Here is a 16,960-nt window from a genome sequence, read left to right on the forward strand (position 1 = left end):
GATTTCAAGACAGAATTAAACATATTTAATCTGATTGGAGTTCTAGTGAAGTACAGGATCTACCAGAAAGCATCTGTAACAATAATGCAAGAAATTAGAACACCAAAGTTACTACTGAATGATAAGCCACAAAACAAGGAAGAAAGTATTTGACTGGTTACCAACCCTGGTTGTAAGGCTAGTTCTATTATCAGTAGCTGGAAGAAATGTAGTGTTACATTTTCCTGCTTATTGACACTGCTCCTATCTTACTGTTCTGGACTTACCGTGCACCAGAAGAATATAGTAGCTGTGGTTGCATGTCCTAGTACTTAAAATTAGCCAAAGTACAGGGTGGGTATAATTAAAGTTTGAGTTTCAAAATGCTGTAAAAGTAGAACTGCTGCTCAGGACAACATCAAATTTAAATGGAATATTATCAAAGGAGGTGGAAAATGTTATTGAAATAAAAAAATTTAAAGAAAGTTTTCCTGCTAGATGGAGCTGTAAATGTCATAACATAGATGGATTCAGCTACAAATGACAGATGAATCAAAATGTGACAGCTATGGCATGAGTTGCATATTAAATCGACCATATTGTGCAATTTGCATGACTGCACAAGTCTGGCATTCAACATTTGTGTCACTGTTAGTTAGGTAAGCCCATCCACTATGGCTAGGTCGTACCACACCAGGTGGAAAAAAATCTGTTTTTAATTGTCCAGAGTCCAAAACACCACATAAAAAGCAACAGTGAAATCAGCTTTTAATTGTCATGACACTGGTGCAAGCCTTTCAGTATGCTGCCCACCATTTTCTGCCACAAGTTGAATCAAGAAACAGCATATCCCACAAAATATCGGAGTGTCTGGGGGGTCATGTTCCTAATGCATTGTGCAAAGCATGCCTTCAGTCCAGCTATGTTTATAATCGGAGCACTGGACACAGCATCTCTCAGATAAACGCACAGCTGGAGGTCACAGGGATTAAGATCAGGTTGTCTGGACGACCAGGATGTAGGGAAGTGACCACCAATAATTCTAGCATTTCCAAAATGCCTCTGCAACAGTTCTTCACTGGCTGTGCATTGTGAAGAGGACTGCCATCTTGCATAAAAGTGATCCTACCCACACATCCACACTGCTGAAGGGTTGGAATGATGTTGGTTGCTGTGTAAGAGAGACTAACAGTGTTTACCAGTGACAGTACAGGTAACAGATCCCACAGGACTCATCTCCTCGAAAAAATATGGCCCTGCAATAAATGATGCTGGCACCCCACATCACACAGTTACCTTTGCAGAATGAAGCTAAAATGGAAATGAGCATTTGGCGTCTGGGGGTAGGTCCAGCCACCTTGGTGCAGGTCTTATTACATTCAACGCCACATTGGGCGACCTGCACCCCAGATGGGGATGAAATGTTGATGAAGACAGCACAACACCCAATCCCTGAGCGGAGAAAATCCCTGACCCAGCCGGGAATCGAACCCGGGCCCATAGGACGGCAATCCGTCACAGTAACCACTCGGCTATAAGGGCAGACTGCAGAATGAAGTGACACCAGTTGACATGAGACTGGCCCTCCAATTCTGTATATTGACATGCCCTTGGAAATAGAAAAAGGATTCACCTCTCCAGAAAATGTTCCATGGTCATTCCTGTCCACTTCCGTGCAAACAGGAAATTCTAGAGGAAATGTTTGTCTTACTGGCAAGCGAGCATGAAGCAACTCCTGAACATGGGTAATTTTGTACAGATATCAGTGCAGGATGTTTCATAGAAGTATATGTACTGTGCATACAGGTGTGCCCAAAGTTTGGTCAATTCCCAGTGCAGTGCATGTTTGCATGCCATCATTGCAGTGCATGTTTGCACGCCATCGCTTGCTCCTCCTACAATGTTGTGTTTTTTCCACTGACATAGGATCAGTTGTTTTCCTCCCTCTGCCATGCTGTACTTCAAAAGAACCAGCCTTTTTGAATTTGATAACTCTTTCTCCAGGCCCTTGGCAGATGTTGGACCTACACCCTTTTTCAGATGCTTGATTATCTGGAACTTCTGCAGAGCTACTGGTTCACAGTCGCCATTCATGTGAAAGAGTGTTAACAGCAGTACACGAGCCTAAATTGAGAGTCACGCCAAGTGTGTCACATGCAAACTGAAGAACAGCTGTGTATTCTATCTTCTGTTTTGCATATTCTGCCACTCACAGCACCATCTAATGGTAAAATTTTTGTTGAGTTTTTTTGGTTCCATAATGTATCCCCATCCTCTGATAAAATTCCATTCAAATTTGATGTCTTTATGCAGTGGTTCATTTTAGAGTGTTTCTAATTGGAACTATAATCACCTTGTAGATACAATAACCTTCTTACTATTAGGTGCAGGTTATCCACTTGGGGATTATTTGTGCATGGTTCGGCAGTTTTTGAAAAACAAATTTAAATAATGAAGCCTCAAATATTATTTTATAGTTAGAAGGAATATTTACATTTAGAATACCCATTTCTTGTTGTGAAGACATAGCTGACCAAAATATCTGCAAATATTTAAATAGTGATGCTAATGAACTGGAGTTTGAACAACTAAATTATGCAGATATAGTGAACAAAATGTGTCACAAATTTTGTTTGACTGTACTGGTGTTTTGTCTGTCGGTCAAATGAGAACTGGATCAGAAAAAAAAAAGTTAATGGAAAAAAGAAGGGGGAAGTCAGGTGATTATTTCCCAACAGTGAACTGAAAGCAAGTAATGCAAAGTACAGAGTGTTGATAATGTACTTTTGTAAATAAATGGTAAGTTCTGGCAAGTAAATTGTGAGTAATGCATGGGCTGTTAAATTTGACATGAAGCTTGTTTTGTAAACACAATAAATAGCAGTTTGAGGTAGAAAATGTGTATTATCCATGTTTTTTTCATTATCTGTTCAGTAGTGGCTGTGTATCAGCCTAACAGAGATCATCACAATGAGTTGCAGGCAGCCAAGTCTGGTACAAGGATTACTGAAATGAGAGCTCATGCCACTGCTGGTAAAAAGAAGAGAATGAATCTTATTGATTCACTGCCATGTGGATTCAGATAATTCCACGAAAAAATAAAATCACGGGAAATATAGCCTAAGGTGGAGTGCATGTGCATGCAGTTCTGGCTCTCAGTCCTAGACACTCAACTATCGAGAAATTACGGGAAGTATGATCAGTATGAAAAATGAGTGCAAAAGCAGTTTTTTGCTGGGTAACGGTGAAGTCTGTAGCTGCAACAGGCTCCAGCAGTTTGCTGTGCTCACACATCTATAGGTGGAAGGCCTGGGATGGCATATTGTGTAGGCACGACATTGGCAACTTCTTTCACTGACTTCCAGTTTTCTTCTCCCTCTGTTTGTCATGATTGTGACTCATATAGTCCGCTTGACCCTTTGTCATGTACTTTTCTGTTTTATACTTTTTAACAAGTAACAATCTATCCAAAATGCAATATAGTACAGCCCTGGTAATTCGAGCTCCTGCATTTCGGGCGTGTAATTTGAGCTGGTTTTAAGTAATCTAGAGTGAAAACCTGTTTTCATGCATTTTCTGCGTGACCATTTTACATACTTTTGAATGTGTTATATTTTGAACATTCTTTTGGTTTTCCATGTACAATATAGGTAAAACTATTATGTACTGTAGTTGGTTGTGTAGTAACATCCGTACTGTAGTGAACCCACCATTTTCATGTTAATTTTAAAGTGTTGTACATATGTACAGTGTACTGTACATATGTAACTATGTGTGTCGTAAAGTTTTATTTCATATGCTACAATGATGATGAGCTGAAAGAACATGTTACCACATGATTGAATACACAGGTGGCAACCTTCTATGAAGAAGGCATACAAAAACTTATGCCACGTTATGACAAGTGTCTACAAAATTCCGGAAGCTATGTAGAAAAGTAGTTTAACAGTTGTAGATTTTTGCACAATAAATATTTTATCTGTATCTGTACATGTTTGTTTTATATAACCAAATGGAACTTACTTCGTGGACATACCTCGTAGATAGCAAAAGTATTTTCTGTAGCTGCAGCTGCTAAAGTGCAAAGAAATTACTCCAGTAGAATTAGGACAATCCAGTCGGTTGGGCTAGATGAAGTTCACTAGTAAATTCATAGACAGCACACTGTCCAATACACTGAAATAATTGTACGTACCTCTTCAGCTATGCCAAACTAAAAAATGTTAGTATGTTGTAGAAATAATGTTATTGTATTGTCACCCTTTATAATTATTAATATTGGTGAAGGCTAAATGAAAGGGTACATTTTATGAATTTTAAATGAAAGGGTACATTTTATGAATTATGTTTTGTTCACACATTTCAGGTTACAATTTCTGGAGCTGCAGTTGGAGTTGCTGGATGACTTCCGTGTCAGATTGCTTCAGTTACTTAATGAAGAACGACTTGAAGATCCACTCACCTCTCGTTTACCTACTATTCTGAATACTATTGCCTACATTTGTTCTGTACTTCAGGAATGGTCTCAGCTAACAGTTTGTATATATTATTATGCTAGACATGATACTAAATATACTGAGAATAGTATTTTTGTAATAATGCTGTGTGGCTTTATGGTTTCAGGGATTCCCACAAACTCTCTTCTTAGAAAGTTTGAATTCCACTCTGTGTGGAGTACCTTTTCTTCCAACATCCTCATTGAAAATATTTAAAAGATTTGTTGTTTATTGATTAGATTGGTCAGCATACAGCACAATATTAAACAGATAGGTGGACTGCCATAAATTAGCCTGTCACTAGCATTTTTGCATTGCAGTAGAGGTTTCACTCTCTCTGCTGATTTTATGGGGTTATTTTGCTGAAGTGTGTACTTATTCGGCATAGTACAATTCACCTAGAGCAGTATATGGAGTAAATAGTTAACTTTTAGAATGAGCGTATCACTCTGTGGTGGAGCGTGCAGTGTTATAGGACTTCGTAATGGTTGAAGTTGTGAGCTCAACAGAGGCTTGAACCAGAAACTCTGACAATGATTTCAGAATTGCTGGCATGAGAAAGTATGTGTAAGTGTGTGGGCAAGACCTGAGAACAAATAAGATGGGATTCTCAATACAAATACACCAGAAAATACATCCGATGAGATAAGAGTGTGCCCCTTGGAATCATAATAAAAGAGCTGAACACCCATGTGCTTGTCCCCCACAGCCGGAAAGTTAATTGATGCGTTATGCAATTTTCCTTTTTGATATTATTTTCATGTTGTAAGTGCAAATGGAGACTTAAATTAATGTTGTGAAAATTAACTAACTAATTCCCACACAGCTGTAAAATGGGAATGATCCTTACTGCAACTACCAACAGTTTTCAATATTTAAAATAAGGCTCGCTCCTCTGCGTCTTGTCTTTCTTCCATTTCATTAATAAAAGTTACTTTAGGCATTAAAAGTTATGTAACGAAATGAAAACTGTATTTTACATCACAGAAACTCGCATTCAGCATTTTTATTGAAGTATAAGATTTTTTTGATTTAGTTTGATTATTATCAAGATCTTGACAAGCTGCTACATTTTTACCACACTGATTTTATGTCATATCAGTCACATACACTTCATGCAAGGAGTGAAACAGCTCATGCCCATAATTAAAAACTACTTTTAATAAATAATTTAAATTTAAATCACATAGTCAACCAAAACTGCTGTTTTTGTTCAGCTGAAAAAAATATAAAAGCAATAAGATAAAGAAAAATGGCTATGAATGTGCTGAAGGAAGCAGTACAATTCCTCAAGGTGGCCAGTTTTGATGCCATTCAGTTTCACTCCTACTTTCCAGACTACTCAGAAGCTCTCCAGCCTATTTTGTCAAGGTAGGGCCCCAAGAAGTGAGGATAACACAGGAAACACCTTAGCCACAGTCTGTGAGTCTTTTAACAGGGTCAGGTCCCTTTTTGATACACCTAATTTTACTGTGTCAACCAGTTTTATAAAGTTGCATGGTCTGCCACAGAATAATATATTTATTCTGGAGGAATATCGAACATTACACAGAAATAATCATCTTTGTGGTGTGTATCGAACAGCCAACAAATAGCAGTGAAAATAGTAAAAATGTTTCAGCAAGTACACTGTGTGATCAAAAGTATCCGGACACCTGGCTGAAAATGACGTACAAGTTAATGGCGCCCTCCATTGGTAATACTGGAACTCAATAGGGTGTTGGCCCACCCTTAGCCTTGATGACAGCTTCCCCTCTCGCAGGCTTATGTTCAATCAGGTGCTGGAAGGTTTCTTGGGGAGTGGCAGCCCATTCTTCACAGAGTGCTGCACTGAGGAGAGGTATCGAAGTCAGTCGGTTAGGCCTGGCACGAAGACGGCGTTCCAAAACATCTCAAAGGTGTTCTACAGCAATCAGGCCAGCCCATTGCTCTTCAATAGTGGGAAGCAATGACATCAGTGTAAACCCATGCTGTGATAGTTCCATGCAAAATAACAAGGGTGCAAGCCCTCCTCCATGAAAAACATGACCACACCATAACACCACCACCTCCGAATTTTACTGTTGGCACCACACACGCTGGCAGGTGACGTTCACCAGGTATTTGCCATAACCACACTCTGCTCAGATTGACACATTGTGTACTGTGATTCGCCACTCCACACCGTGTTTTTCCACTGTTCAATCGTCCAATGTTTACGCTCCTTACACCAAGCGAGGTGCCCTGTGCCATTTACCGATGTGATGTGTGGCTTATGAGCAGTCGCTCGACCATGAAATCCAAGTTTTCTCACTTGCCACCTAACTGTCATAGTACTTGCAGTGGATCCTGATGCAGTTTGGAATTCTTTTCTGATGGCCTGGGTAGATGTCTGCCTATTACACATTGCGACCCCCTTCAACTGTTGGGGGTCTCTGTCAGTCAACAGACAAGGCCAGCCAGTCTGCTTTGATGCTGTACGTGTCCCTTCACATTTCCATTTCAATATCACATCGAAAAAAGTGGACCTAGGGATGTTTAGGAGTGTGGGAATCTCGCGTACAGACGTATGACACAAGTGACACCCAATTACGTGACGATGTTCAAAGTTCATGAGTTCCACGGAGCACACTCTCTCACAACGTCTGATGACTACTGAGGTTGCTGATATGGAATACCTGGCAGTAGGTGGCAGCACAATGCACCTAAACATGAAAAACATGTTTTTGGGGGGTCTGGATATTTTTGATCACATAGTGTATTTTTAGTGTTTTACATGAAATAAATTAATGGAAGTGTACTAACAGAGTAAGTTTATATAAATGTCAGTGTAAGCTTTTGTTGCAGACTCAATTTCAGTTGCTTGAAAATACCCCTGAGCAATGAACCATCTCAACTTATGGTTAATAAAAGTCAAGTACAGTCTATGTCACTCAACTCAGGAATGGGTTTCCAGGCTTGCTGCAGTCTTTCATTCATCGTGGCACTAGGATAGGAAGGGTGATAAGCACATTGTCCCAGCTGCCTTTTACCCACATGAAAGATGCCCGGTATTCTCTTTTGTGATAGGCTGAGTAGACATGTGCCCATCCTGGACGGACTGAAATGAGGAAAAATACTGACACTGGGACTGAACCTGGGACCTTCAGGACTCGAATCTAATACTCTACCCACTAGACTACCACCACCGCTCATATGGTTAGAGCAGGAGTTAAAAGCATCGGTGCCAACCTGTTGAGCGAATTTGTTGCAAGAGTAAAGAAAACTCAGTACACATCTCTGCGACAGTTGAATTAAGCTTAGGGTTGAATTAAGTGAGACAGTGGGAAGCCATAGAATGACATGGTGGAATGTCATATCTGAAATTCATTTAGTGTCCAAAATATTATATTCAGTTACTGAGACCCTTATTCTCATACATAGCTCCCATATTTGCTGTTATGTTGTTGTTCTAATGAATGTTTCTTTATTATATGCCAACTTGCCATGAACAGATTTCTGAGAATGAGTAAATAGGAAACACATCTACAATGTGGGGTGTAAAACAATTTTTGAGGGACCTAACCACATCTAAAATTGGCAACTTGAGGTATACTGATCAGTGGAATTTGAAATGTGGTTTATTCATCTTGTAACATAGAATTTTCAGTTAGTTTGATTTGATGTCTAGGAGACATGTCAAAAAAAAAAAAGTGAAATTCAGATATTTATATTATTTTATATATGTTTCTGAGATACTGCTCCAAAAACACATACTACACTTTCCAGTATATGGAAATAAGGTGTATAACTAACTTGTTCAAACTGTGAAGCTGTCCTCAATGAATTCTTCAATAGAATAATAATACATTTCCATCAGAAGAGTAAAGAGTAATCTTTTCAGTGAAACAAGCTCCATGCTAAATATATTATTGCCACTTATTTTATAGTAAATATTTAACCCCATATGCCCTGGTGTTTGGGCATAGAGCCTTAAATGGTGTGTCAGGAATTAAAAACTCTGCAGTTATGACTAAACCAGAAAGAGGTTAGTATATGCTGATTTTTATGTAAGAATAACACCACCTCATGTACTGGGTGGTTATAATTAAATTTTCTGTACTTTAGTCAGTGTAGACAGAAAACTATTTACCATATGGGTTCAGACTGTGCAATGCAGGATTTGCATTTTTAGTAGTGTTAGTGTCATAACTTGCCATCCATTAGGATCCAGTACTGGTAAGGCTTTGTAGGGATGAAACACAAACATCAGTGTGCATTACAGTTTGCAGACTGTCAACATGGGGTGTGCACAAAGTCAGCAGGGCTTTACTCATAAAGCTGTTGTAGCAAAACAGCAGCAATAGTGCTGCTGCTCTTTGGGAGTATCAGTGCATTAAAGGAACTCAGAGAGATCATCTATCTGCACAAGAATTGAAGAACATGATTTGCAAGTTCAAATTAACTGTTGATTTGTGAACTGCTCATGGGAGAGTGGCCCAAGTGAATGGAACAAAGATTCAAGTTTTTCTAAGGTATTTCTGACACTTTCTAGAATTCTTTCAGGCATCTCATTTTCAATTATAACTGATGTATCATCAGCAAATAAAACTGTAGTAACCAAGTAATACATGAGACCGGTCCAAGTAACACAAATATGGCTGTATTCATGAAGCACTGAACCGTAACGGAAAACAGACTCTCATGGATCCCCACGTAACAAGATACAGTACACTGATGTAAACAGTACCCTGGAAGGACATACAAGACACTCAGTCAGCACTGCATTGTCCATATTTGAGCATGGGCTACTGGTGGATGGCCCAGCAGAGACCGTGCCATGTGCACACTTCCTACTGGATACCTCCAGTGGCCGGCCTGTGCTGATACAGTTGGGGGGTGATTTGAGTGCGCACACGTGGCAGCCCATAATTGACACACTCACGTGCACTAGTAGCAGGAAACAACAAAACTGAATTAATATCAATAGCAAGCGGTAGGCTGTTTATATAGAAAAGGAACAGCTAGGGACTCAATATCAAACCTTTTGGGACTCCTTGGGAAATTGTTTTCCTGTTGGAGGAGTAATTGCATGAATTTGAAGTTACAATTACTCTTTGTTTCCTGTCTCTTAAGTAAGAGTTAAACCATTGTAAAGCAGTGTCCCTATTTCCTTATATCTGTAGTTTGTGGAGACGTAAGGAGCGGTACACTGAATCAAATGTTTTTGTCGGATCACAGAATATTCCTGTGACGTTTTTACCCTTAGCTTACATCGAGCATATTTTTTGGGTAAACTCATTGATGGCATTTACAGTCCTTTATCCCTGTTGGTACTGCAATTGATTTTAAAAATTATGTTATCTATAGTAAGAAATCTTTGAATTTGTTTTGCTGCAATCTTTTTAAACACTAGAGAAAACCAGCAGAAGGGAGATAGGTCATTAATTCCCCCATGTATCCATTGATCCATTTTTGAATAATGATTTTATCTCAGCACATTTCAGTAGATTCCTGCTCAAAAAATTGGTTTATAATAACTGGCAGTGGTAGTGAAATTATATTACATGCAGTCTTGATTATAGAAGTGGGTATTTCATCCCACCCAAATGAGGTTTTGTTTTTAAAAGACACTATTTGGTTTTCTACAATCATTTAGGTGACTTTCTAAACTGTTTAAAAGATGTGTTCTGGTTTTTTTCCAGGCTTGTGAAATTTGATTTGTCTTGATAGGCTGCCATATTTACATCTGGTCTTGCTACATTTAAGGAGGACTCATTGGAGCCATTTGACATTTGAACAGGATTCTGTGTTTCACTCAAAATTTCTTCCCTGCTGCTGCTGCAGATGGAGTTTTTGCCCTTGTGGATTAAAACAGCTCTGTCATTGGCAGTACTTGTAGTTTCATTAGCATAAACTGGAAACTACTTGCTGTGGAATATATATGCAAACTTTGGCTTGACAGTTACCACACATCATGGCTTTGCAGAGAATGCATCCCTTCATGCATTGCTTGGAGCTTTGTAGAACTAGACTGGAAGCAAGTTAACACAGTGAACTATGAGAGTTTGAGAGACAGAAATAAATAAGGACATAGTCTTAGTAATCAGTAATTATCAGCATTAATACAGTAATCATGTGTTTAGGTGGAAATTGAACAGGTAATGTAACAAACTGGCAGTGTCAGATCATGTTTCCACTATGAGCTATTTGGACCAAAACTGAACCAGGTTGTATTCAGCTCAGTGATGGTATGGTTTGCCTTAGGATATCGGTTCACTTGAAATATGTGAGTATACTGTGGGTTGCCTAACTTTCAGGCAACTGCCTTTTACTTCCCACCTAATAAATGTTGTTTCTGTGTTAATATTAAGGATGAGTGCTTGCCATAGGAAATTATTAGGAGGGAATACTTGCTGCCTCCCCCCTCCCAAACTCACCCTCCCCCACCCCTCCTGAAATCTGGGGTACAGAAATTGTATTCGTTACAGAAATACCATACATCTTGGATAACTATGAATTAATATAACAAGTATTTAACATACTGTAATAAATTTTTTGTGTTTTTTATAATGTTTAGGTCTTGTGGCGTGACACATCTCAAAACTGACCAACTTACACTGCAGAGCCAAAGCAACTGGTACACCTGCCTAATATTGCATAGGGCCCACACGAGCACACAGAAGTGCCGCAACATGACGTGGCATGGGCTCAACTCATATTTGAAGTAGCGCTGGAGGGAATTGACACCATGAATCCTGCAGAGCTGGCCATCAGTCTGTAAGGGGACAAGGGGGTGGAGGTCTCTTCTCAGCAGCTCATTGCAAGGCATCCCAGATGTGCTCAATAATGTATGGCAAATTAGGTGGCCAGCGGAATTGTTTAAACTCAGAAAAGTGTTCCTGGAGCCACTCTGTAGCAGTTCTGGATGTGTGAGGTGTCACTTTGTCCTGCTGAAATTGCCCAAGTCTGCTGCAATGCACAATGGACATGAATTGATGCAGGTGATCAGATAGGACGCTTACGTATGTGTCACCTGTCAGAGTCGTATCTAGACGTATCACTCCAACTGCACATGCCCCACACCATTACAGAGCCTCCACCAGCTTGAACAGTCCCCTGTCGACATGCAGGGTCCATGGATTCATGAGGTTGTCTCCATACTCATACACGTCCATCCACTCAATGTGATTTGAAACGAGACTATTCCAACCAGGCAACATGTTTCCAGTCATCAACAGTTCAATGTCATTGTTGATGGGCCCAGGCAAGGCTTAAAGCTTTGTGTCATGCAGTCATCAAGGGTATACGAGTGGGCCTTTGGCTCCGAAAGCCCTTGTTGATTATGTTTCATTGAATGGTTCACAGCTGACACCTGTTGATGGCCCAGTATTGGAATCTGCAGCAGTGTATGGAAGTGTTGCACTTCTGTCATGTTGAATAATTCTCATCAGCTGTCATTGGTCTTGTTCATGCAGGATCTTTTTCTGGCTGCAGCAAGGTTGGAGATTTGATGTTTTACTGGCTTCCTGATATTCATGGTACACTCATGAAATGATCATATGGGAAAATCCCCACTTCATCCCTACCTCGGAGATGCTGTATCTCATTGCTCGTACACTGCCTGTAACACCACTTTCAAACTCACTTAAATCGTGATAACCTGCCATTGTAGCAGCAGTAACCAATATACAACTGCATGAGACAGTTGTCGTCGTACATAGGTGCTGCCGACTACAGTGCTGTATTTTGCCTGTTTACATACTCTGTATTTGAATATGCATGCCTATACCAGTTTCTTTGGCACTTAAGCATTCATATAAAAATTGGCTTTTAGCATCGTACCCTTTCCTGGTTAAATTTCTGTGGATGCCCAAAGAAGTTTACTATGATCCTTACCTTTTCCATTACTTATTGCATATTGCTGCATACTATGTCATGTAAACTTGCTTCAAGCTGTAAGGAGCTGCAGGGTTCAAACCAGTGTTGAATAAATGTGCAGTCCCCATATTGCAGTGTTGTTTGCTAACATGTCATGACAGTGTTTGTCTGAGTGGGAACTTTGGTTTGCTTAATTGCTAGTGGTTTGTAATTTATCATGGAATACTGCATTTCAAGTTATCACCTTATAGAGGCAGCTAGCTCTGTGAGAAACCATTTTGGATCCCCTATTGTATATGTGTGTCCATATTTATTTGTTGCAAAATTAAAGTGATTTTTTGTGTATTTCAGCATTTTTTACAGTTATATTTTTATAAATCTCAACTTCAAGGCAGTAATGAGAACAGTATAGAAAGCTTAGAAGGCACTGTGTTTGATGAACCTGTAGAACTGCTACTGCGTACAAAGACAGAACTTGTGACTGCCTTGTGTTATGCTGTAATAATGGATATCAAAGCTCGAAGCCGGGAGTATCGTAAAGACAGGTCAGTTTGATTTAGCAATGTAAACACTCAACTTGTGAATATCTGTCTTATATGTACTACAGTTGGAGTAATGTTGGATAATAGTACACATGGATTAGCAAAAACGCAATGTATTGGTACAGTACTTCTCCCATAAATGATTTCGTAAGAAGAGTTTCTTGCAAGTATAAGAGTATCTTAAATAGTTACGTGAAAAGTCAGAAAAACAATTACTGATAAATTTCTGCATCAGAAACAGGCGCCACCCCAGGAAAGTTTTCAAAATTGTCCAGAAATGGCTATTTAAGCATGTAGAAAATTGGCAGTTGCAGATGAGTGGCTGAATTTCAGGTAAAACATTTTGTTGATAAAATTCTCTCAAGCTTCCACCCATGTCAAAGAGTTTAAAATCCACAAGCTTTTGGCTGAGTACTGCTTTGCCATTGTCAAGTGGAGACTGTCTTTTGGTTGCTGATACCACCCGTACATAGCCATGCTGCCTTCTGTGATGTCACTGGTGCTCGTTCCAGCATTGTATAAGATGCTATTTTCATTATGCTTCGTACTTTAGCCTTCTGATGGCTAGGTCCCAGGCAGTGCTCAGTTGTAGACCCCCATTTTTATTGACTGTGTTGTCACAAATTTTTATTTCAGTCACTTCTTTTATGATGTTATCCCAGAAACTATTAGTCCATGTAATAATAAATGTCTCATCAAATCCAATATGATGTCCGTGTTCTAGAGCAAGTTCTTCCACTGCTGATTCCTCAGGATTCCAAAGGCAAAAACGCCTCTCGTGTTCTACACAGCACTGTTCAGCAGAACACACAGTCTGTGCGACTGTCCACAGACACACACAATATTTCATATACTCCTAGCGTTGTGAGGTGTACATTTTCTTTCACAGACTTCTTGAGTTATCAAATTTTCGTTTGAGCCTTGAAGAGCAAATTGATTTTATGCCTCTTTAAGGAGTGGCTAATCTTCCCTGTTACTGAGCCACAGAATGATAAAAATGCAAACTTCCTCATGTTCTCTCGCTTAAATATTTTCAGAAAGATGGCGTGTGAAATCTAGCAGGTATTGCAGTGATTTTCCTTGAATACTTTCTGTAAGTGGCTCAGTTCCCTCAATGGGTTTTCAGCATCTGAGACAGCTTTTGCGTTACGCACCAGGTCCTTAGAACAACGTTTCTGCATCAGATGGTGATAATTGCTAGTGTGCAGATATCGATCTGTGTGGTTGGGTTTTCAGTAAACACTGTGGCTGATAAACGCATTTGCTTTACAGTGGACAAAGATGTCAAGGAACAGCAAGGCACCATGTCTCTTCCACCATCACGAAGTTGATGTTGTCATGGACATTGTTGATGTGGCCCAAAAATTCTCCCAGATTTTCATGTTTATCAGAACAGGCAACCTCGTTAAAATACTCTCCAGCATACCAAAAATACAATGGGATTAGAGTGTTCTTAAATAAATCCTCTACGGCATCATCAAATAATTGGGAAGGCAGATCTATAGAATCTTTGATGGGAACACATGTGAAAAATGACACCACATCAGATCTGGTCATAACATCTCCGTCTCTAAGACACAGGCATTTAATTTGATTCATGAAGTTGGTCTTATTCTTGATGTGGTGCACAAAGTGACCAATGTGCAGAGTCTGTAAGTCAAATGGCTCTGAGCACTATGGGACTTAACTTCTAAGGTCATCAGTCCTCTAGAACTTAGAACTACTTAAATGTAAATAACCTAAGGACATCACACACATCAATGCCCGAGGCAAGATTCGAACCTGCGACCGTAGCGGCCACGCGGTTCCAGACTGTAGCACCTAGAACCGCTCAGCCACCCTGGCCGGCAGTCTGTAAGTCAGTGATCCCATGGTGCTCACAGTGGGACGTAGAGGTGCATTCTTCTAGTGAACCTTCTCTAGGCTATACAATGTAGGTTGTCGTGGTGCCCAAGGGAGGAGATTTTTTATGACTTTCTCTTCCAATGCAAACCTCTTGACAATCTCCGATCTCTTTGTCATTATTCTGGATGTTACATCTCTTGATAATTTTTGACATGTCTCCTCCTGCACCATCAACCGAACCTTCTCATGTGGCAGAACTATGAGGAGAGGATTTTCCCTGAGTGCTGTGTGCTTTTTTGATGTTTGAGGCTGGCGGCTTGGATTTTGAGAGAATGCAGCCCATTTGTCGATGAATTTCTTCTACAGTTTCACTGGGCATCTTGCGAACTACTTGTTCCACAATATGTCAGTAAAAGGTGATGGTGCGAAACTAAGTCCCTTCTTAACAGTCAACTTGGCACTTGCGTCAATGTTTCTCGTCATCATCATATTGTTTACAGTGCATTCTATTGTTGTCCATCCTGCCCCATACCATTGCTGTGAAAGCCTGCTCAATTTCCCTTTCTGCATTTCCATGGTTGTCCTCTCTGATGACATTTGTCATACTACTGTGGCTGCATCAATCAATTCCCAATCCAAAGCTGAGATTGACTCTGTCAGCCACAGTTAGATAGTCATTAGCTGACAGCCATTTGTATCCAACTGTTTTCTGGTCTTGTAGCAGGGCAAAAATGGCAAGACAAAATATTCTATTGGCTGCAGCAGTGTTGACATGGTGGCTTACAAAAGCAAAAGTAGAATTGTCTTCTCTTCATGGCATGGCAGAGGAAGGCTAGAGAGCTTAATAAATTAGCCTCCATAAGACACAGCTTCCCTAAATGTTTTCAGCTGCACCACAGAATGTATTCAAGAAAAACAGCTACACCTACTGCCAGATTTCGCAAACCATCTTTCTGAAAACATGTAAATTGAAGGACCCCGAGGAAGCTTGCATTTTTGCTGTGGTATGGCACATGCAGCTTTACTGTATGGATAAATGATGATGGCATCCTCTTGGGTAAAATATTCTGGAGGTAAAATAGTCCCCCATTCGGATCTCCGGGCGGGGACTACTCAATAGGACGTCGTTACCAGGAGAAAGAAAACTGGCGTTCTACGGATCGGAGTGTGGAATGTCAGATCCCTTTATCGGGCAGGTAGGTTAGAAAATTTAAAAAGGGAAATGGATAGGTTAAAGTTGGATATAGTGGGAATTAGTGAAGTTGGGTGGCAGGAGGAACAAGACTTTTGGTCAGGTGAATACAGGGTTATAAATACAAAACCAAGTAGGGGTAATGCAGGAGCAGGTTTAATAATGAATAAAACAATAGGAATGCAGGTAAGCTACTACAAACAGCACAGCGAATGCATTGTTGTGGCCAAGATAGACACGAAGCCCACACCTACGACAGTAGTACAAGTCTATATGCCAACTAGCTCTGCAGATGACGAAGAAATTGAAGAAATGTATGATGAAATAAAAGAAATTATTCAGATAGTGAAGCGAGACAAAAATTTAATAGTCACGGGTGACTGGAATTCGGTAGTAGGAAAAGGGAGAGAAGGAAACGTAGTAGGTGAATATGGATTGGGGGTTAGAAATGAAAGAGGAAGCCGCCTGGTAGAATTTTGCGCAGAGCATAACTTAATCATAGCTAACACTTGGTTCAAGAATCATCAAAGAAGGTTGTATACATGGAAGAACCTGGAGATACTAAAAGGTATCAGATAGATTATATAATGGTAAGACAGAGATTTAGGAACCAGGTTTTAAATTGTAAGACATTTCCAGGGGAGATGTGGACTCTGACCACAATCTATTGGTTATGAACTGTAGATTAAAACTGAAGAAACTGCAAGAAGGTGGGAATTTAAGGAGCTGGGACCTGGATAAACTGACTAAACCAGAGATTGCACAGAGTTTCAGGGAGAGCATAAGGGAACAATTGACAAGAACTGGGGAAAGAAATACAGTAGAAGAAGAATGGGTATCTTTGAGGGATGAAGTAGTGAAGGCAGCAGAGGATCAAGTAGGTAAAAAGACGAGGGCTAATAGAAATCCTTGGGTGACAGAAGAAATATTGAATTTAATTGATGAAAGGAGAAAATATAAAAATGCAGTAAATGAAGCAGGCAAAAAGGAATACAAACGTCTCAAAAATGAGATCGACAGGAAGTGCAAAATGGATAAGCAGGCATGGCTAGAGGACAAATGTAAGG

General features: G+C 39.9%; 1 protein-coding gene across 1 annotated transcript in view; it reads left to right on the forward strand.

The window, feature by feature from the left end:
- LOC126161905 (RAD50-interacting protein 1) overlaps positions 1-16,960 on the forward strand; it is a 120,397-nt gene that overhangs the window by 81,660 nt on the left and 21,777 nt on the right. The window contains exons 8-9 of the mRNA XM_049918067.1: positions 4,346-4,514; positions 12,666-12,859. Of these exons, the coding sequence (XP_049774024.1) occupies positions 4,346-4,514; positions 12,666-12,859 (363 nt within the window). The remainder of the gene's footprint in view (positions 1-4,345; positions 4,515-12,665; positions 12,860-16,960) is intronic.

Source organism: Schistocerca cancellata, chromosome 2, assembly GCF_023864275.1.
Source record: "Schistocerca cancellata isolate TAMUIC-IGC-003103 chromosome 2, iqSchCanc2.1, whole genome shotgun sequence".
Lineage (NCBI taxonomy): Eukaryota > Metazoa > Arthropoda > Insecta > Orthoptera > Acrididae > Schistocerca > Schistocerca cancellata.